The sequence below is a fragment of the Anguilla anguilla genome, chromosome 16, assembly GCF_013347855.1.
Source record: "Anguilla anguilla isolate fAngAng1 chromosome 16, fAngAng1.pri, whole genome shotgun sequence".
Classification (NCBI taxonomy): domain Eukaryota; kingdom Metazoa; phylum Chordata; class Actinopteri; order Anguilliformes; family Anguillidae; genus Anguilla; species Anguilla anguilla.
Window position 1 is genome coordinate 12,731,825 of NC_049216.1, and position 21,983 is coordinate 12,753,807.

The following is a 21,983-nucleotide window of genomic DNA, read 5'->3' on the forward strand; positions in this document are numbered from 1 at the left end:
ATGAAAGAGAGGGGGATGAAAGCAGAGGATAAAAGCGCTGGGACTCACCGTTGCTGCTGTTGTCATCCACCAGTATGAACTCTTTGAGGAGGTGGGGGGGCGTTCTTTGGATGGCGGAGTGAACGGAGCGCAGGATGACGGACAGCGCCTCATTTACAAAAATAAACACGATGCTAACCTGTGGGAGGTTTGGGGGATACGAGCTGTTTTTGCACCTGGAGGGAGACAGAAGAGAGTACATCATTTTGATACCTTCGCTGGATTTGGCAGAAAGCTTTACTTCAGGAGCCACTGGGGCCATCTGTTTGGAAAAAAAAAGTTTTGTTTGCTTCATGTTGACCTGGCTGCATGAGAAAAAACCATCTAATGGATTTTAATGGAATTTGGAATAGTTAAATTATCATCAGAAAACATCAATTCAACTAGTGTATACTTTCAAACAGATATTCAATTAAATAAACAAATGCCCATATGTCTTCACAAAGTGTTCTAGTCAATCAAACATCCAATCTATTAATCAATCAACATTCCTCAGCTGGAATACACGACCGGAAAAGTAAACTGACCCTTGGTTTCAATCAGAATCTGAAGTTAAGTCCGGGCTCAGAATATTCCACTTTCTGGAGTTTCTGATTATTTCAGTTTGTGTATGTTTTCAGTTAGCCCAGCCGAATTGTGCAGTAAAGGATATTTTAGACAATTACAAAAATTTCTGCCAACCAGTCTTGGTAATATCTGGTACAGTGCCATTCAAGGATTTGTGGTCTAAAGCAAGAAAATACACTTAAAGTAACTCCAAAGCAGCTTACACAGTGACATTAGGTTTCCAGAGGCTGTACATATAAACATGCAAATTTTATAGGATTTAATCAGAATTGTAAATATAAATATGCGGGGTAGATTCACTAAGAGAAAATACATAGAGCAGTTATTGTGCCACAGCTGCAAATGCTATCTGCACTAATCGATTCACTGCAGCGTTCATGCAAATCAAGTAACCATCCATTCACACAACCACACCCAAACATTAACAGTTAATGTGCAAAAATATGTTTAATAAGTTTTAGTAATGAAACATGGTGTTTCATCCATTAGATCAGCCTTCATAAGATATTTTATGAGTGACAGTCACAGTTTCGTCTTCTCTATTGCATTAGTTTACATACGGTTTGAGGCAGCTCCTCATCTCAGTTGTCTGAGCACAATTATTTTCTTTTTTTTTTAACTCAAGACAGGTCTTGGTGTCATTTTATCTCCAAACAAAAATAATAAAAGGCTTTGCTTTTTAAGTTTTACTCACAGCTATTTTTGAAGATGTGCAAGCGATGATTCAATAACATTAATTGGAAGCTTGCCTGTCATTTTACAAGGGATTAATTTAAATTTGGCACACAAATAATTGTGCAGGAATAATGACTAAAAAAGGAACCACTGATCAGCAGACTAGTTCAACTGAAAAGACCAGAAAATGGACCTTTTCAATATTTACTGCAATGTAACGTGAAACCATGCGGACCAAATTGGAATGAAATAAATCTTATATCTTCTTCTATGGGACTCAGAAAACAAATTGGTGCCTGGAGAGTAATTACTTCAATGTGAATAAATTTTAGAGCTTAAAAAGTAATGTCCAAAATAATTTAATTTGGCCAGGGTAAATTCAGTTTTGAATGGACTTCAATGGGGGAATTTTTGTTTTGGAACACCGCTGGCACCTGATGGGCTAGACTTGTTTCGGCCCAACGCTTCTCAGACCAGAGATACATGGCAGCCTGTTCATAAACTCAATCATATTCCACCTAAACGGTCCACTAAAATACAGTACATGGCCAAAGGTTTGTGGACATCTGGCTTCCAGCATCTCATCCAAAATTATGGGCATTAATATGGAGTTGGTCCACCCTAATCCAATTGCCTCTTTATATACAGTAGATATGAACATATTTTCCCAGCATGCCCTGCCAGCCTCTGTCTGGCAGATTACCCATCAGGCCTCAGGTCAGGGATGGGCCGGTCCAGGGCAAGCCGGTCACTGAGGTAGCTGTTGTATCCGTAGTACTGGAACTTCTTCAGTGCAACGCGTCGGGTCTCAGGGCTCAGGTCCTGACCCCAGCGGGAGAACAGCGATGAGTCCGAGAAAGACTCTGCCGCTGTGTTCTCATCTGCCTTTGGAGGCGTCTCTGTGGGTGGGGAGGGAAAAGAATGTTAGTCCAATGTTAATGCAACATTAGCCTGACATTTGTGCATCTGCATTGTGTTTTACATACCAGGAAAACACAAACCCTACCTCTGAATAGCCATGTTTCACATTCCAGAATAGCCATGTCTCAGAATAGTGCTTTACACAACCTGTGCCTTTGAATAGAGCATTACATTCTAGAATAACAAACCATGCCTCTGAATAGCACTTTCCATACCAAAATAACACAGAATAAGCCTGTGAAAGTACAATGCTCTAGGGAGGATCATAAACTGGATTGGGCTACATTACAGCTCCTCAAACAGCCTGTCCGTATGTGTGACTGCTTTGTCTACCAGAGAAATCTAATTGAATTTAAATAGACCCTCTAAATTACCTTCTTCAGCAATTCACCACTAATTTGTTGTGTACCAAAAGGCTGGGATTTAATACGCCTCCTTCTTTTAAAGACATGGTCTTCAGTGATAACACCCCAAACAGCTGTTATACTGTAGGGCACTGAATTCACTCACAGCATCAATAACGCACAGAAATACAGCTGGGAGCTCTACTGTATTTACGAACATCGATTTTACAAAAACACAGTCCTCATAAAACATATGGAATATTAAAATGTGCTCTGAGGGTAATTAAAGAAAGCTAATGAATAGCATGGTTATATTAATATGGCCACTACAGTGCATTTCCTCACATACAGTAATTAATCTCTGCCGGTGTCCCACTGTAGTTACTGCTCTTCTCTTTACAGCCAATCATACAGCACCTACCAGGCCCTGGATGGACAGAGTATTTCACCTATGCTGCCAGATTTTCCACATTTTCCAATTGCTTTAAACAGTAATACAACTGGATAATGGTCCAAAATATCACCAATTTCCATAACATGCCTTCCTAAGATTTCTTTTCCCTCTGTTCAATTATTAACGTGACCTCTCCTGTCAGAGAGGCACACAGAACAGGACATGATAAAGAGAAAATAACAATAGCAGTGTGTGCAGAGCATTTGTGATGACTCCTTTCTCCTTATTGTGAGCACTCAGGATGCTGCTATTGGTTCTCTGTAGCCTAGATACACACCTAATGCTGTTACCACAGTCCCTGTAGTTCACCTGCATGGCAGATATTACTACAGAGGCATCATGCTAGAGAAAGAACAGACTTCTGGATAAACTGTACTGTAATTCAGCCCAGTGAAAAGTACACTGTCCCGAGATCAGCCATGAACACCACCGTAATTTAGAGCCAACAGGGGGAAGATGGAGGCTGGGGCCAAGGGATGGTGCAGACGCTGCTGGGTCAAAGGCAGGTCCTGTTAGCAACTGGCACTGAGACAGTGCACCTCAACAATGCTACATTAAGAGGCAGACACTTCTTTGGTTTTAGCCAAATGAGGAAATATAGTCAAAGAAATACTTTCTTAGTTGAATTGAAAATGGCTTTGCAATTATATTCAAATGTATAGACTTCATATTCATTGCTTGATTATCCTGGCCAACATTTTCACGATATACAATGTTATTTATATAATTATTGAAATAAGCTTAAACAGTATTTAAACATACTACAATGACTTAAAAATACTAATATACACTAATCAGAAAACATCTGTTGCTAAAACGTTTTATTGGCCATGCCAATAACTAGTTTAACAAAATAACGGAATTCAGACAAAACAATGTTGATAATAGTGAATTTATAGACTGCCAGGTGTTGCATTCGGCTAAAGCGCTTGTGCTCAGTACAGTGATGGGCTGTAAGGTCGAGGATGGAATCCTGAACATGCAGGGCACTGCATAGTCCGCCACAGTGCTGCCAAGGCAGAGAGAGAGACAATTAGCTGGCATTCACCTGCTTCATCTACTCCTCTGGATGATTGTGTAACTGCTGTCTTTCTCTGTGAATTATTATTATGGAGTCAGGCTAAGTATTGCTGTATTGCTGAAAGCTTGACAGAGAGCAGCAGTAGCCTATATACTTTTGCCATAATGAAAATGGATTAATGCATTTCCTTCTGAAATTAAAGTTTGTCAGCATTATTGGTCGCTTTCAGTTAAGATTCACAGGGCTACATGTGCCAGACATGTTGGCAATGCTTCAGGCCGTGTAGTAAAGCCCTAGGCTGTATTTCTTCACATTAATCTACATAACCGACCCAGTAACTATCCCAACAGCAAGCTGCACTCTCCGATCAAACAAAACAGGTTCGATATGATTCAAGGGAACAGTGGGAGAGTTCATTGTCATACAGTAGTTGATTTCAGGTCATTGTTAGCCATTGTCAGAAAAACACAGCTCTACTCCCTACTAGGGATGGGCACAAGTACTCTAGCATTTGAGTACTCGAAAGATAAAGACTGTTCAAGCGCTATACAGTACCCCGGAAACTTTTTAAAAATAAATTCATATGAATTAACGTCTTTTGTTTTATTCTTTTTTTACAAATTGTAGCTTTAGCAGTTTGATGCTTTATGGGTAATGATGTAAGTTTCAGAAATCCTTGCTCCGCAGTTTAGTTCTTTCGGCAGGTGTTGTGACTTTAAAGTGGAAAAGTTCTCAATATTGTCGGCCTCCTGAAGGATACAAACCCAATCAACACCAATGATCTTTGAAAATTTGTTGATGATTCTAAGCAGTTTCTTTGAAAATTACGTCAAAATTGTATATCACATTAAATCTCCACATAAGGATTTTTTTTAGTCAACCAAAATTTCATTTAAGGTTAAAATAATATATTAATTTAGCAGAAATGTGTTCCGCCTATTGCTCTGTTTTTCCAAAGCATGCTTTTTTGTCTTTAACAGAACATGAAACACATCATGCTCAAACTGCATTTGGCCTTCCAAAAATATAAAGAAGGGTTGGGCTACCGTGCGTTCTTTTTTACTTCTTTAAGGTTTGTTTTGGTACAACAAGTACATTGCGAGGTTTCAGTCTTTGATGAAGCATACTGTCACTGACATGTTATGGGGAAGGAGAGCTCATCAACAACTCTTTTGACAGGGGCCATCAAACATTCCATTACAACTGACAAGGACTGGAATCTTCATCCCAGAACATTCTAGAATCTACATTGCCACACTGTTTCTCCCAGCATGTTGCAATATGGTGAAATTGCATAGGCCTATCCTATAGGCTACAAACCACACTGTAGGCTACATTAAGGTTGACAGTTCCCATCCAAAACTGCCGGAAAATCATGGAAAGCACTAAAAACGGAGGAAATCTCAGAAATGGTAAAAACGGGAAAAGGATCTGCTAAAAATAGCAATAATCATGGGATCCTCCCCCGCCAGGAGCGAACGAGTGCTCAAATACACTATCGAAATTCTCCCCAGGTACTCGAGCACTAAAAATCATCCAATTGCCCATCCCTACTCCCTACCACTCCCCTAGACATGGATTTCACTTTAATAGGCCCACTAGCATCTTCAAACTCTGATTGAGCTTGATGTTACATTAAGAGTTCAAATCTCAACATGGAAAAAGCACTGCTCTATTTTTTTGATTGCTTCTCCTCCCGGCCAGTCCGTGTGTGGGCACAGATCCATTTCTCAAGCGGAAATCTGGAGCTCAACGGCTCTCATAAGTCACGTGACATGAATCCCATTATACAAATGAATCAGGACTGAAAAGAGGTTATGGAATAGTGCACCTCTTCATTGTACTTCCAGATCACAGGCTTCAGCACAAACAGGTCTGAAGCTCAGAGCTCACGCTTCAGTCCTTCAGCTTCAGGAGAAACGAAGCCAGGGCTCCGGTGTGTGAAACCCGCTTCAGTTCACAACAAGTGAACAGTACAGTACTGGTGTACTGCTACAATATAAGTCTTCTTACAAAGGGACAAGGCTGTGTTGTGAGAGACTATAATTTCTCCATTTGATCAATAAGACTGTAGAGATGGAGCATTGTTCAGCTTTCCCATAGGCACTCACACACGCTCCTCTCTAATGCCAGTCCCTGGGATGGAGGATATAATTTCTCTTCTTACAGCACACAAACCCAGTTATTCTATTCTAATCTCAGGTAGGTAGCACCCACCTGAAAAGTAAATTACATCAAATCTGACACTGAGACCAAAGCCTCACAGGTCAGGATATCACACGAGTAGCACACAAAGAACACAATGGCCTTGGGTAAATATCCAGTGAGCATTGAAAGAGAAAATATGGTACACATGAGCAATCCAAAAACACCAGGAACGCAAATGAAAACCAACAATACTGGTGTTTCTCCTTCACATCTTACGGGAATCAAATGGACTTCTCCTTTCCTCACAACCAAATCTCAAGCAGAAAATGGCCAAAATGAAACATTTGCAGTTCTGGAAGCCCAAACTGTTCTGTCCTACACCCGAGCGAATAAACAAATCGATCACAGAGACTGATAAGGATTTGGTAAATGTCCAATTTTTCCACATGAATCTCCCTCCTCAGCCCCCCACTGATGATGCATCCCCTTCCCTCTCAGGACGCCTGCAGCTCCACACTAGCGCAGCGAGCTGTGGGGTCTGTGCAGTCTGTCTCTGAGACAGATGGGTAGATGTGGCATGGCGTGCCCCAGCTGAGACTGTGACCATTCCCTGCTGTCTGAGCAGGAGCAGAGCTTCCTGAAAGCTCTCAGAGGGAGGGCGGGCTACGAGAGGCCGTTTAACCCATAAATCATACGACATCTCACACACACAATTATACTCTCACATACATCATTATACTCTCTCACACACACAATTATACTCTCACACACATCATTATACTCTCTCATACACACCATTATAGTCTCACACACATCATCATACTCTCTCACACACACCATTACTCTCTCACACACACCAACATACTTTCTCACACACACCAACATACTCTCTCACACACATCATCATACACTCTCATACACACCATTACTCTCTCACACACACCAACATACTTTCTCACACACATCATCATACTCTCTCATACACACCATTACTCTCTCACACACACCAACATACTCTCTCACACACATCATCATACTCTCTCACACACACCAACATACTCTCTCGCACACACCATTACTCTCTCACACACACCAACATACTTTCTCACACACATCATCATACTCTCTCACACACATCATCATACTCTCTCACACACACCAACATACTTTCTCACACACATCATCATACTCTCTCACACACACCAACATACTTTCTCACACACATCATCATACTCTCTCATACACACCATTACTCTCTCACACACACAAACATACTCTCTCACACACATCATCATACTCTCTCACACACACCAACATACCCTCCCACACACACAATCATGCTCTCTCACACACACCAACATACCGGCCCACACACACCATTATACTGTTACACACACCAACATACCGTCGCGCATGCACCATCATACTCTCTCACACACAAGACCAGGTAAGATCACCAGGTGGACACTGTACAGGCATAGGCAGGCACTAGATTTCCTTGAAAAACAAATTATAGATAAACTTAACATTGTAAGATTTGTAAACCAGAGAAACATAAACCCAAAAGCTGTTTCGTACATGACAGTTTATAACTGTCGCCCACGTTTTGCAAACAAAATCCTCATTTTATGATTACGAATCATTAAGCCTTCAGTTTTCAATTTACAAGTCTCTACATTCTATCTCACACATTCAATCATTCTCTCACATACTCCTATGAAATATCTCAAATGCTTGCTGTATGTAAGAAAATTTATGTGAGCATAAGAGGTTTTACATTTATATGTGAGAGTATGACTGTGTCTGTGAGAAGAATTACTGTGTGTGAGTTTGGTGGTGTGTGTGCCTGAGTTATGATTCTGGGTGAGAGACTATGATGGTGTGTGAGACAGTATAATGGTGTATGTGAGAAAGTATGATGGTGTATGTGAGAGTATGCTTGTGTGTGTGAGGAAGCATGATGGTGTATGTGAGAATATAATGGTGTATTTGAGAGAATATAATGCTGTGCATGAAATCAAGTATGATTTATGGCCTCAATGGCCTCTCATAGAGGGCCTCACACACACACACACACACAGTGTAAAATAAAGCCTAGATAATTCATTTGGCTGCAGCTTGTTTAAAAGTGGTGCTATAGCTGTAGTGAGCAGCAGACTGTGGGGGAATAGAAGAGTGAGTGTGCGTGTGTGGTTAGGGCACACACAAACACACACACACACTCGCTTTCTCTCTGTCTCTCTCTCTCTCACACACACACACACACACACATGCACACACTTCTGTTCCCCCAACACCCTTCTGTTCACTACAGATATAGCACCACTTTAAAAGAAGCTGCAGCCAAATGAATTATTCAGGCATCATTTTACACGCAGGCTGGACGACTAAAGAGATATTTCGCCCTGTGTTTTAGCCAAAATGAGCCATGTCCTTGACTTCACTAATAATAAAGCAGTGGAATAATTACATTAGGGCTTTGGCCCAGTCAAGCCCAGTAGTCACACCACTCTGTGAGGGACCTTAGTTCTGTGTAATGGCTATAGCCAAGTAGGGCTGCACTTGAAGTACTTGATGAGATGAGAGGCCTCCTCAGACAGACGAGTCCTGATTCAGTATGGTCGTTAAAGCCCCCAAAGCCCCATGGAACTTATCTGGGTAAATAATGTGGTGTTCAATGTGTGTCCCTAAGCTATGATGTTACACAAAGTATCTAATTAAACCAAGCGTCATTACTTTTTAAACCTATCTCTATAGCATGATCGGTACAGTTACAAAACACCCTCTCCACAGAACTACAGACCTCTGACAAGAAACACATCAAGTATTCTAGAAGAATGTGTCTGTTCATGCCAGCTGTCTCAAGCGAGTTCCCAGTTGTGTGATGGTTACATTGTGCTCAGTGTAATTTCTCTTTGAAATACTATTTTAAATGCTAGCACTGAGCACAACTCATGATAGAAATACCCATTCACAGACAGCCTTCAGAGCGGTTTTAAAGCAAGGCAGTCCTATGTAAGAATGCTTTATGAACATTACCACTTCAGCTTATCGGATTCTCAAGAGGAATGCCTTGGATTTTACTGACAATTTTTGTCTTTTTTCCCCATATCATACTTTTATGATACAATATGTTATCCTTTTTTGTTAAAAGCAAAACATTTCATTTATACATTTCATTATATTTGGCGGCAGGGACATGCAGAGGGAAATATTAGGCGATAATGCACACTGTTGCTCTGGTAACATGGCTGAGAGCTGAAACACAGCCCATTTCTGTTCCCATTCTGGATAAAATAATATGGTCTTTTTTTAAAAAGAAAAGCTGGCCGTGCATGGTCACACTCCATAAGTCTGGACATGGAGTGTGAAATCAAACAAAATAAAACACATAAGATAACTCTCCAATAAATTACAATAAGACCTCCTGAGATGAGCACAGCAGAGGAACAACTGTTGCACCACCATTTTACAGAAATAGTCAAACTGCAGTGTCCTTCACACACTCATACTTTTCCCATTTAACTATTTTAGACAATGACTGACATTATTTTCTTGGAATACTTCACCTTGCCAATGACCTGACTTATCTCAAGAACTCAACAAGCACGAAACCGTGCAGACCTACGGCGCACTTGTACAAAGTGTCATGAGTAAAACTTGGCTAACTATATAGCTAGCTAGCTATGGCATGTCCTCACCTCTGTAACGTTATCTGTTGTCTTCCGTGTGTCCATACATCTGTATCGGTGGCACGCACTAAGTAGGTTAACTAAAGTAGTCGATACGCTAACATGTTAGGGTAAGCTAAAGTAACGTTAGGCGATAAAGCTGTGCTTAAAAATCTTGTGCCGTTTGAAGTGGTGATTTTGGGAGATGCACCTGCGCATGTGTCCTACTAAACGAAGCACCACCTGTGCATGTGTCTCACAGGTCATCCGTGAGTGAGTGAGTGAGTGACCACAATTTGCCATGCATAGCCCACTGCGGCAGTTCCTGCGCGCCGTGGGAAAAACAGTATGTGCTCCAAAACGGGTGTAGCACAAAATTCTGGGCCCTATACATATAAGCAGTCTCTGGGGGCCCCCTTCCTCTCTTGATCCATGTCTCTCACGCATCATTCCAGGCTTTTCAAGGGCCCTCCCCCCATTTGGGCCCTGGGTAGTCAGTCCCACTTTCCCCCCCACTACGACGCCCCTGCTCCAAAATATTATATCATTAAATATCACATTCTGTGAAATATAATGTAAGAAATGAAAAACCCAGACTATGTTCTACAGATTTGCTAAAATGTTCACATTCATATTGAAAACTCAAACAGATGAATATTAAAAAAGCAGTGATAATCACGCCTGTCTCTCCATGCAAAGAGAAATGTGATTAAGTGTATTTTATTGAGACAGGCAAGCTTTCACAGAGGCAATCTCAAAGAGGGATTTATCCTTCATCTCTGGAGTCAGTGGTTAAGGACTACTTAATCTTTCATTGCAAATATTACTTTTCCTTATTGGAGTATTATCATGTTCAAGAGATAATCTTGCATCTTCCACTTTGAGAGTAAGTAAGAGGGAAAGTGATGGTAATGTTGTTAGAGGGAAAGAGATGGTAATGTTGTAAGAAGGAAAGTGATGGTAATGTTGTTAGAGGGAAAGTGATGGTTATGTTGTAAGAGGGAGAGTGATGGTAATGTAGTTAGAGGGAAAGAGATGGTAATGTTGTAAGAGGGAAAGTGATGGTAATGTTGTAAGAGGGGAAGTGATGGTTATGTTGTAAGTGGGAAAGTGATGGAAATGTTGTAAGAGGGAAAGTGATGGTAATGTTGTTAGAGGGAAAGTGATTGTAATGTTGTTAGAGGGAAAGTGATGGTAATGTTGTAAGAGGGAAAGTGATGGTTATGTTGTAAGAAGGAAAGTGATGGTAATGTTGTTAGAGGGAAAGTGATGGTTATGTTGTTAGAGGGAAAGTGATGGTAATGTTGTTAGAGGGAAAGTGATGGTTATGTTGTAAGAGGGAAAGTGATGATAATGTTGTTAGAGGGAAAGTGATGGTTATGTTGTAAGAGGGAAAGTGATGGTAATGTTGTTAGAGGGAAAGTGATGGTTATGTTGTAAGAGGGTAAGTGATGGTGATGTTGTAAGAGGGAGCGTGACGGTAATGCTGTAAGAGGGAAAGTGATGACAATGCTGTAGAAATCACAGCAGGTACGTAACAATAAGTAGGGTTAAAAAAACTCCAAAAATATGCTCAAAACATTATATGTTGTTACATCATCAGACCAGGTGTCTAATCTAATAACAGCAGGCAAACAGGTGATGTAATGACAGCAAGAAATGACAAAGCAAAAAATGAAAACCACTGTAACTGCAGGTAAAACAATTTTTAAAAACACACAAAAAGAAATCTATATTAATTTAGTTATAATCACATGAATCAATTCCACTAATGAAATCAGTGTTAGTTAGCCCTACAGGGACCCTAAAGGCTTCAGGGTTTCTTTATAGGGAAACAGGAGGCAGACTTTACTGGTTGCATTTGCATTTGGCATTTACAGGATCACTCAAGACAGGCTTGTTTGGAACACAAATGGGTTTTGTACATGGGATACCTATTAAACCCAGATTGGACTCACATTTCATAATATTTTCTTTATCACGAATGTTAAAAAGTTTATAAATCAAGTCATAAAACTTCAATTTGGGTGGGTTCAATAGGTACACTTAACCCAATCCCAGAATCAGACGCACTTACTGCTGCTCAGTTCAGCTCTTTGTGGTGCGACTGCAGCACTGGTTAAACACATAGAAGGATTCAGTCCGGGGATTACAACCAAACCTGAACCAAAGAGATCCTTTAAACAAAATTACATTCCATGTTTATCTGGCTTTTCTCAGAATGGGAAAAAAGTCAAACCACACGATTCATTAAAGAGAATATTGTTAAAATTCTCTACTTTTCACACGTTATACGTTATATAAGTGCTGACTGATGCACACAGGTGAGCATTTATTCCTATCGACAGAGATCACACTAATCTAGACTGAGATGGAGCAAATCTTATTAACATGGAGATTTCTGGGGAAGGATTTTGGCTGTGTGAGTGGCTCTGATAAGTCAGAACAAAGATAAAAGAACGGTCACACATTGTGGAAGACTGTGATTTATTCATAGGTAATCTTCCATTATTTCCTCCTGTATAAAAGAGCACAACTTCCCCCTCCTTATCGGGGTCTGCTCCTGTCCCATTTAAGCCCGCCTTACATCGGGGGTGTGAAATAAAGCATTCAGCCGCTTGTACTAGCCGATGGTGTAATTGTTCTCTGGAGCGGAGAGGGATGCTTTCCTCACATCCAGGCACACAATACTGCTGAGAGAATGCAAGGCGTGCCCCAGGCCTGGCGAGAACACACCGCCGTTTTCTACAAGACCAATTACCTCACAGCTGGTGGGTAAATCACACAGACAGGCACACATCCCTCCGTTCAAACCACACAGGACCTCATCTTCAAACGTGCTAGATCCAGCATCCAGAAGAGTGAAGACAATGGCTTTCAAGTCTCTAAATGGATTACGTTCTTAGAGAAAATAAATGTTGTTAATCACTTTCACTCAGACCCGAGATAAGCCTTGTAAAATGAAGCCAGTGAAAGAGAGAGCGGATGTATCTCTTGATTTGTCTGCTGTTCGGACTTGATGTGTTCTGTGATGTTCTACGAAGAGGCGCTTAAAATAGAGGCATCACGGGAAAACTTTTATCAATCAGTGTAGGCCTACAGAGCATAAAAGATTACCAGTGGCTAAATTCTGGTTTTAAATGCCTTCTTCCACAGTACAGGGTTTAGGGATTACAGTTTAAATGGGATTTATTTTTACACCATATATTATTATATTCTAGTGTGTCTGCATGTGTGTGTGTGTGTGTGTGTGTGTGTGTGTGCGTGGTCTCTAAAGGACAGTCCCACACACAAACACACACACACACACACACACCTGATGTTCCCCTTTGTTCTTTCTCCTCTCCAGGCTTGTGCTGCAGAACCGCAGAGTCAGTCATTATTATTCCCTCCATTTCTCCCATCTGCTTCCTGTCTGCCTGAGTTTGAGAACCATCTGAGCTGCTGATTCTTACTGCTTCCGTCTCTAAGGAGACCAGCAGCATTCGTTCTGCAGCTGATTTAGGGGGATTGTGGGATTTCAGGGTGCTTTGAGGGGGTGCATTATTTAATGCCTCCAAAGAGGCCTTTCCAGGGCAGCAGGGACTGCAGTCCGTTTGCAAACACAAATAAGAAGCTTCACTGTACAGTAGGTGGCCTGGGCTCGGTTTACTGCTTACTACAGCGGTTAAAGCATAGTGCAGTCTGCTAGCTTTGATGAATACTTTGTTGTTCTTAGTGCATTCACTGTTGGTGTGCCCCTGAAATTGACTATTCAAAAGCGGTCAAAGCTAGTGCTAGTAATACTGATTTATTGCAGTCAATTATAATGCTGAATGTAGTAATTGGATTAAATGAGACAGCACATTGAGCTTTCCATCACTAAAATGCACTAAAAAACAACATAACAGCTGAACAAAACCCAAGGATCTAAAACGACATTGTTAAATCCCAGCTAAGCTCACAGTCTAATGGCTCAGACTTTGACCCTGACAAACTGCACAGCCTCCGAAAACAATGAAAAAGAACAGACTTAATATCACAACTGTGTGCCATCCTCAAAGCACATCAAAGCTGTGAATTGTTGATGGAACATCTCTCAGGGATTTTGAGTGTTTTATGAGAGGCTGAAAGCTGTGGTAATGATCCCAGCATGCCCGCTGGTGTCAGCCCCTCACTTTATATGGCCTTTATAAACAGTCCCACACCCTTCCGTTTGTGTCCGTCACGACAATATTCTCATAAAGACCGCCTGCTGAAATCGGTCCTGCATTTTTACTGCCATGTGAGCCACCGCAGTTCGCTGGTTAAACGGAGCTGAACTCGGTGTGACAGTCCTTTAGTACAGCTCCGTCACAAAGGTGTTTTAATGGTGACAGGATCCACGGGGATTACAGGGGGCTTTGACTACAGAAGTAGACGACAGGATGCCGTGTAAACCTTTTAACTTTTAAAAAAGTGGATGTTGAAAAGCATGTGACATAAACCCGGTTGAAAAGTGTAAGTGTTGGGAGTTTCAGTTTCCCACACTGTGCAGCTCGGTGCAGCCCTGCAGAATATCAGTACCTCCACACTGCACAGCCCTGCAGAATATCAGTACCTCCACACCGCACAGTCCTGCAGAATATCAGTACCTCCACACTACAGCCCTACAGAATATCAGTACCTCCACACCGCACAGTCCTGCAGAATATCAGTACCTCCACACTACAGCCCTACAGAATATCAGTAGGCCTACCTCCACACTGTGCAACCCTGCAGAATATCAGTACCTCCACACTACAGCCCTACAGAATATCAGTACCTCCACACTGCACAGTCCTTCAGAATATCAGTACCTCCACACTACAGCCCTACAGAATATCAGTACCTCCACACTACAGCCCTACAGAATATCAGTACCTCCACACTACAGCCCTGCAGAATATCAGTACCTACACACAGTGCAGCCCTACAGAATATCAGTACCTCCACACTGTGCAGCCCTACAGAATATCAGTAGGCCTACCTCCATACTGTGCAGCCCTGCAGAATATCAGTACCTCCACACTGTGCAGCCCTACAGAATATCAGTAGGCCTACCTCCATACTGTGCAGCCCTGCAGAATATCAGTACCTCCACACTGTGCAGCCCTACAGAATATCAGTACCTCCACACTCTCTCACCAGCTGAGGCTCCCCCTTCAGAGGGCAGCCCTGGAACAGAAACTCAGTTGGAACTGAAGAGCACTTAAATGGGAAAGAGATTTTAACTGTTATACACAGAGGGAGAAAATAAGCCCACATTAGCTAATTTAAGAGTAGCGCTGGCATTGCGGTTCTTAGGCCATGTTGTGTTCCAGCGTGTGGGCGGTAGAGCAGAAGTCTGTGTGGATACAGTTCAGATTCACATGATATAATTCCCCATCTCGCATCCTGACTATAATTAAAGGAATTCACCCCAGCTCAGAGAAGTGAATAACATCTTTAAAGTAATTATTCTGGTAATTTCTGTTTAAAAATAAAAGTCAGCATGATGCTGGACGCAATACCGTTGTCTAAGGCAGCTCACAGCTCTAAAAGTCCAGCTACATATTCACTGTTATTTACTTAGTTTACTGTGTACTGTGGTTACCGTGTACTGTCAACTATAGATTAATCATGCTTTTACTGTACAATTTCTGCTGCATTGTCTTGAACATAACCACTATCTCTTGAGCTGCACTCCATACTGCACACTGTACAGCAAAGAACACTCTCTGTGGCACTGCAAACTGTACTCTGGACGCTCTCTCTGGTGCTGCACACTAAAGGATGCTCTCTGCTGCTGCACACTAAAGGATGCTCTCTCTGGTGCTGAACACTAAAGGATGCTCTCTGCTTCTGCACACTAAAGGATGCTCTCTGCTTCTGCACACTAAAGGATGCCCTCTGCTTCTGCACACTAAAGGATGCTCTCTGCTTCTGCACACTAAAGGATGCTCTCTGCTTCTGCACACTAAAGGACGCTCTCTCTGGTGCTGAACACTAAAGGACGCTCTCTCTGGTGCTGCACACTAAAGGATGCTCTCTGCTTCTGCACACTAAAGGACGCTCTCTCTGGTGCTGAACACTAAAGGACGCTCTCTCTGGTGCTGCACACTAAAGGATGCTCTCTGGTGCTGCACACTAAAGGATGCTCTCTGCTTCTGAACACTAAAGGATGCTCTCTGCTTCTGCACACTAAAGGATGCTCTCTGCTTCTGCACACTAAAGGACGCTCTCTCTGGTGCTGCACACTAAAGGATGCTCTCTGCTTCTGAACACTAAAGGATGCTCTCTGCTTCTGCACACTAAAGGATGCTCTCTGCTTCTGCACACTAAAGGATGCTCTCTGGTGCTGAACACTAAAGGACGCTCTCTCTGGTGCTGCACACTAAAGGACGCTCTCTCTGGTGCTGCACACTAAAGGACGCTCTCTCTGGTGCTGAACACTAAAGGACGCTCTCTCTGGTGCTGCACACTAAAGGACGCTCTCTCTGGTGCTGCACACTAAAGGATGCTCTCTGCTTCTGCACACTAAAGGACGCTCTCTCTGGTGCTGAACACTAAAGGACGCTCTCTCTGCTTCTGCACACTAAAGGACGCTCTCTCTGGTGCTGAACACTAAAGGATGCTCTCTGCTGCTGCACACTAAAGGACACTCTCTCTGGTGCTGAACACTAAAGGATGCTCTCTCTGGTGCTGAACACTAAAGGATGCTCTCTGCTGCTGCACACTAAAGGACGCTCTCTCTGGTGCTGAACACTAAAGGAAGCTCTCTCTGGTGCTGAACACTAAAGGACGCTCTCTCTGCTTCTGCACACTAAAGGACGCTCTCTCTGGTGCTGAACACTAAAGGATGCTCTCTGCTGCTGCACACTAAAGGACACTCTCTCTGGTGCTGAACACTAAAGGATGCTCTCTCTGGTGCTGAACACTAAAGGATGCTCTCTGCTGCTGCACACTAAAGGACGCTCTCTCTGGTGCTGAACACTAAAGGACGCTCTCTCTGGTGCTGCACACTAAAGGACGCTCTCTCTGGTGCTGAACACTAAAGGATGCTCTCTGCTGCTGCACACTAAAGGACGCTCTCTCTGGTGCTGAACACTAAAGGATGCTCTCTGGTGCTGCACACTAAAGGACCTTCACAGCCTCCTTCCCAGTATAATACACAGCCCTGCTGAATTATGTCCAGTCTGTCTGAGTCTTAATTGGATGAATGAGTCTAGTCCTTATCAAGCCCATGCAGATGCCCCTGAAACTCCCAGGGGGCCTGAGTTTTTGTCTGTTGGCTGATTATGATGGGCAGAGGGATGGCTGGCACAGCCACCCACAGCACCCAGCTGACATCACTCTGAGAGAATGCTGCTCATCACTGCTGTCTGCTCCTCACCTTTTCCAAACACAAAACAGCAAGTTTCTTTGAACTGTAGCCACAAACAAGTTTTTCTAAAAGAACTGACAATGTTATAATAAATAAGATCTCCCGGGCGATGCCCCAGCTCACCGCTGGACTGAGCCAGTTATCCAAATATCCTCCCGGGTACAGGAAGATGGAAAAATCTGAAATGCCATACTGCAAGGAAGTATGAGGTAAAAATACCTCAAGCAGTAAACAAAGTGTCTTGATCACAAAGAAATAATTACTGTCTAGCACACTAAACAAAAGCTAAATCCTGTATTGTGTTCTTCGCTGTGTTTGTAAAACCGCTAATTATTTTTCTAATTATGCCAGTTACAAAAAAACAGCTTTCATGCTGGTAAGGGTAGCAGAGTTTTACAAGAAAAAGTAAAAAAACTCATTAAATACTTTTGCTTCAATCCCACAAAACACAATTTATTTTTGTGTACACAAAAATGTCATGCTGAAAAAATGTCCATTTTCAATTATAAATGAATATTTCTATCCACTTTCATTTCATGTCTTAATGGAATCTATGCACATGTTAATGTACTAAAGCATTCATATGCATCAATTAAAATACAGCCAAACTTAGGCAGATTTCTTTTCAGAAAAGATCAGCTGAGGCACTGAAAATTGTGAATTTTAAAGTTTCTGTTGGGGCAATGCTGTAATGATCTAGTTTCTTCCTGAATCACCATGTTGAATTGATTTGGTTCCATTGTTACTCAGTAGATTAGCCTTTGAAAGGCAGCTGTGAATATTGGATGGTGTGTCCTGGCCAGTAGGGCAAGCAAGATAAGGGGTGGAGGGCGGGGCTCCTGTAACTGAAGTGGCTGTGTTTCTCTATGCCATATACAGTAAAGGGCTACATTTATTAGCTATGCTAGCAAACTTGCAGTAAGTACTAGGTAATTTCTTAGGATTATACATTCTGCCAGTCGGCTAGAGTTGGTTCGTAAATGTCAGACAGTAAAATATAATTGGCCAGCTTTAGCTACAAGCTAATTAGCCAACAATGCCTCTGGAATTCTGCCAGCATTTACTGTGGAAAATCTCATTTGTTTAAATGCCAGGACGGAATGTATGCTGAGCATTACACAAATTTTAATGCAATAGAGATCGCAATACAATCTTTACAGGCTACTTTAATACAAGAGAATGTGTGTGCGAAATTTTAGGATAGATACGTTTTATATGTATCTTAAAAACTGCAAGAGGAGATATATCTGGAATAATGTCAGCAATAATAATAATAATAGTTATTAATATTAGTATCATTATTATATGTTGACAATAATATAGTGAAAATAGTTGTATTTATGTTTTGAACCTGTAAATAGTATTGTGTGTGTTTAATAAATGTAAAAACACTGGCACATAGCTTATAAAGTGCCTAAAAGCATAATTTTAAGGCAATGCAATAATTATTCAAATTTTGCAGTAAAAATTGGAAAATAATCAATAATATAATCTGTGTTTTTATACAATGTTTGCATTGGGGGGGGGGGGGGGAATGGACAGACATGCAGAGTGGAACTCCAGCAGACCCACACTTATCACCGTATGACTAAAGGAGAATAATTGCCTGTATCGATTAAAGCCAGGATTCCTTGTCCCTGCATATTTTTACCAGTGCAGAAAGATGCATCATTGAGCTGTAAATGCAGAATGCAGTCCTGTCCATATAATGCCTCTCATCCTGCAGAGGGGTGTGTGATACATGAGAGCACAGAGCATAATTCCCTTAATTGGGGGATAATGCACCAGCCACCAAACCATAATCCACAGTTAGAACTGTTGGCTCCTAACATGACTGGTCCTGAAAGGTGTGTCAGTGTGTCTTATGTAAGGTCATGAGTCTGCAGCTCCTCACCCCAGCTGGCTTCTACTGTGGCCATACAACAGATCTAACCCCCTCCCATCTTTAAAAGAGATATCCAATGGCCCGTTGAGGCAATCTGAGCAAAGCAAGACTGACTGGACCAGCTAAGAAAGGTCAACACTTAAACTATCTACCAATCACTGTTTGCAGGCACAAATATGGTGGACTATGTAGGCTGTGTTCATCTGAAGCACACTTTAGCTAATAAACCCCACAGAGCAGAACACTTTCTTGGCGCAGTCTTCATAAAGAATGTGAATGTATGCTGTAGCATTAAGATTTGCCTTCACTGTAGCTAAGGGCCCGAGCCCAAACCATAAAAAACAGCACCAGACCAAGGGGTGTCCAATTACTTTTGGTCATATAGTACAGCTTCAGACTCACACAGACATGATGAATCAGCACCACTGCCATGGACAGAGCCATTAATACTTATAAATTCAGATACTTCTCCCAGCAAAAGAAAGAGAGAGAGAGTGAGAGACAGAGATGGGGGGACATGGGGCTAAAACCAGTGTCCAGCTGAGACCTCTATTCCCTGGCAATAAGGGTTATGGATGTTATGCACCAGATGTACAGGAACAACTATAAAAACATGATTGCTAGAGTACTCCGCATCTCCTTTATCTCAGTATGGCCCGAATGCACAATGACATCTGCTAAGCAGCAGCCAGCCAACGCAGGAAGCTCTTCCCCACTGTACTGTGGAGGCCTGCCCCCAGGTACCACAAGGTCTCTTTCATCCCTGCTTTTTCTCTCTGTTCAATGCAATCAGAAGCATGCCTGTGCACCATCCTGGTGGCTTTGAAATGGAAATCAGATCCTACACAAGCTTCACTGAATGCATGAAGTCTGGCTATCACAGCACTCTCAGGTCCGAGGTATAGGTGTGAACGTACCGACACTCTCAGGTCAGAGGTATAGGTGTGAACGTACCGACACTCTCAGGTCCGAAATACAGGTGTGAACGTACCGACACTCTCAGGTCCGAAATATAGGTGTGAACGTACTGACACTCTCAGGTCCGAAATACAGGTGTGAACGTACCGACACTCTCAGGTCCGAAATATAGGTGTGAACGTACCGACACTCTCAGGTCCGAGAAATAGCTATTAAGTGACTTTTGTTTCTAATGTATGTGAAGTTACTTCATAACACATTTGGGCTTGCTGACATTTCACTGTCCTGTGAAAGAAAATCAACAAATAACAGGATGCCATAATTTATACACTCCGCAAAGGTCAACACACATCAGAGTTCTGCAAAATCAATGAGGAGAGAGGACGTAGGACCCATTCTCTCCTAAAAAAGATAATAATATTAGTGGATGTTTGAGTTCCTCCACACAGCTAAAGGCAGAGGAGTCTCTGAGGACTTGGCACTCACTGGTGATTTTCACACTTGTGTTATTCACAGATCATGGCACATTTCTGCTTCATCCCTCAGATTTTCAGCATGAAAACCTTATCAAAGGCACCTCTGCTGCAGCACTGTAAACTAAAGACCATTCACTGAACACAGCACACTGAACACTGGACACCATTCACTTAACACCGGACACCATTCACTGAACACTGCACACCATTCACAGAACACTCAAACCTGTTCCCTCTACAGTGCCCGTACAAACATCACATGAAATTTCCCTTTTCACTTTCAATTAAAAAAGAAATGTTCAAACGTGAACTGAACATTTTCATGTGATTAGATTTTTTCCACTAGTGAATGAAAATTTCCACATGTTCCCATGAAAATAGGTGACACTGAGTAATTTTCATTTTCACATGTCACAGACTTTTTAAAAAGTGTATTATGAGTAGGATTATTATGAGTAGGCCTACTTATTAGTAGGATTATTTAAGGATTATTTAAATGATTCACAAGTGTACTCTTCACTTGTTGGGCATTCACAAGTGGTTTTTGAACACGTGAATTTCTTTAAGGGTGCTCACTAACATCTCATCAACTGCACAGTGAAAGGTCTAATAAACTCTGTAATGTGTCTCATTGCATAACCCCTAAAAGTGTGCTACATAACTGTAACTCACATTTATCTTCATGAGCTGCTTTGAGATTAGTCAGCCATTTAATAACACAAAAAAGCATTTTCCTTCTTTATGCGATAAAGTCATCTGATGCAGAAAGGACTTCATTACATATCGAAGGACTCCAGAGGACCTGCTTGGTAGCTGATGGTAAAAGCCACAGAAATCAATGATGGTACACACATGACTGTGGGTGCAAATGCACTCTGACGGAGCTTATATCAGCAGATGTCAAAGGAAATAATGTGATTTCTCCGCTACTGTGGAACTTCTCGGTGGAGGTGGACAGGAATCCATGTGTTGCCATGGTAATTTTATGCATTTCCATGCTGTGTCAGGCCTTCAGCTGACACTGTTACCCAAGGCAACATACTTTTTTCCCCCCCAATGTCCCTTTATGGGTATTTTACTGGAGGACTTTAAGTACACTAAGCACCAAGCTTACAGATCCAGTGAAGCACCCCTAAAGTGAAGCAGAAACTCTGCTTATAAGCCATTTACAGAAAACACTGGTCTGGATTCTGTCAGCATTTGTCCTTCACAGTTAAATACAATTGTTAAGGTGGGTCAGACAGCAGAACAAAGCACTACACAGATAATCACCAGAAGTACTGTAATATGACATGCCAAATGTGCTAATGAACTTCTGTGCATCCATTTCTTCTTCAGTAGAACAGCCAGCTGGAGCCAATGCCAGTCCATGCCCCAGTGATAAGTGCCGTTGGGTTGAAAAAGTTACTCTGCAATTCTGAGATAATTTAATAATCAGAGTGACTCAGTTCGGTCTAATTAATAAAGAATGACATTCCACTGCCTCTAATTAAGGGTCCTG

At 42.0% G+C, this 21,983-nt stretch overlaps 1 protein-coding gene across 1 annotated transcript in view; it reads right to left on the reverse strand.

The window, feature by feature from the left end:
* Positions 1 to 21,983, reverse strand: part of LOC118214799 (polypeptide N-acetylgalactosaminyltransferase 18-like) — a 75,137-nt gene that overhangs the window by 39,519 nt on the left and 13,635 nt on the right. The window contains exons 2-3 of the mRNA XM_035395026.1: positions 1,985 to 2,180; positions 49 to 215 (exon numbers count right to left, since the gene is read on the reverse strand). Of these exons, the coding sequence (XP_035250917.1) occupies positions 49 to 215; positions 1,985 to 2,180 (363 nt within the window). The remainder of the gene's footprint in view (positions 1 to 48; positions 216 to 1,984; positions 2,181 to 21,983) is intronic.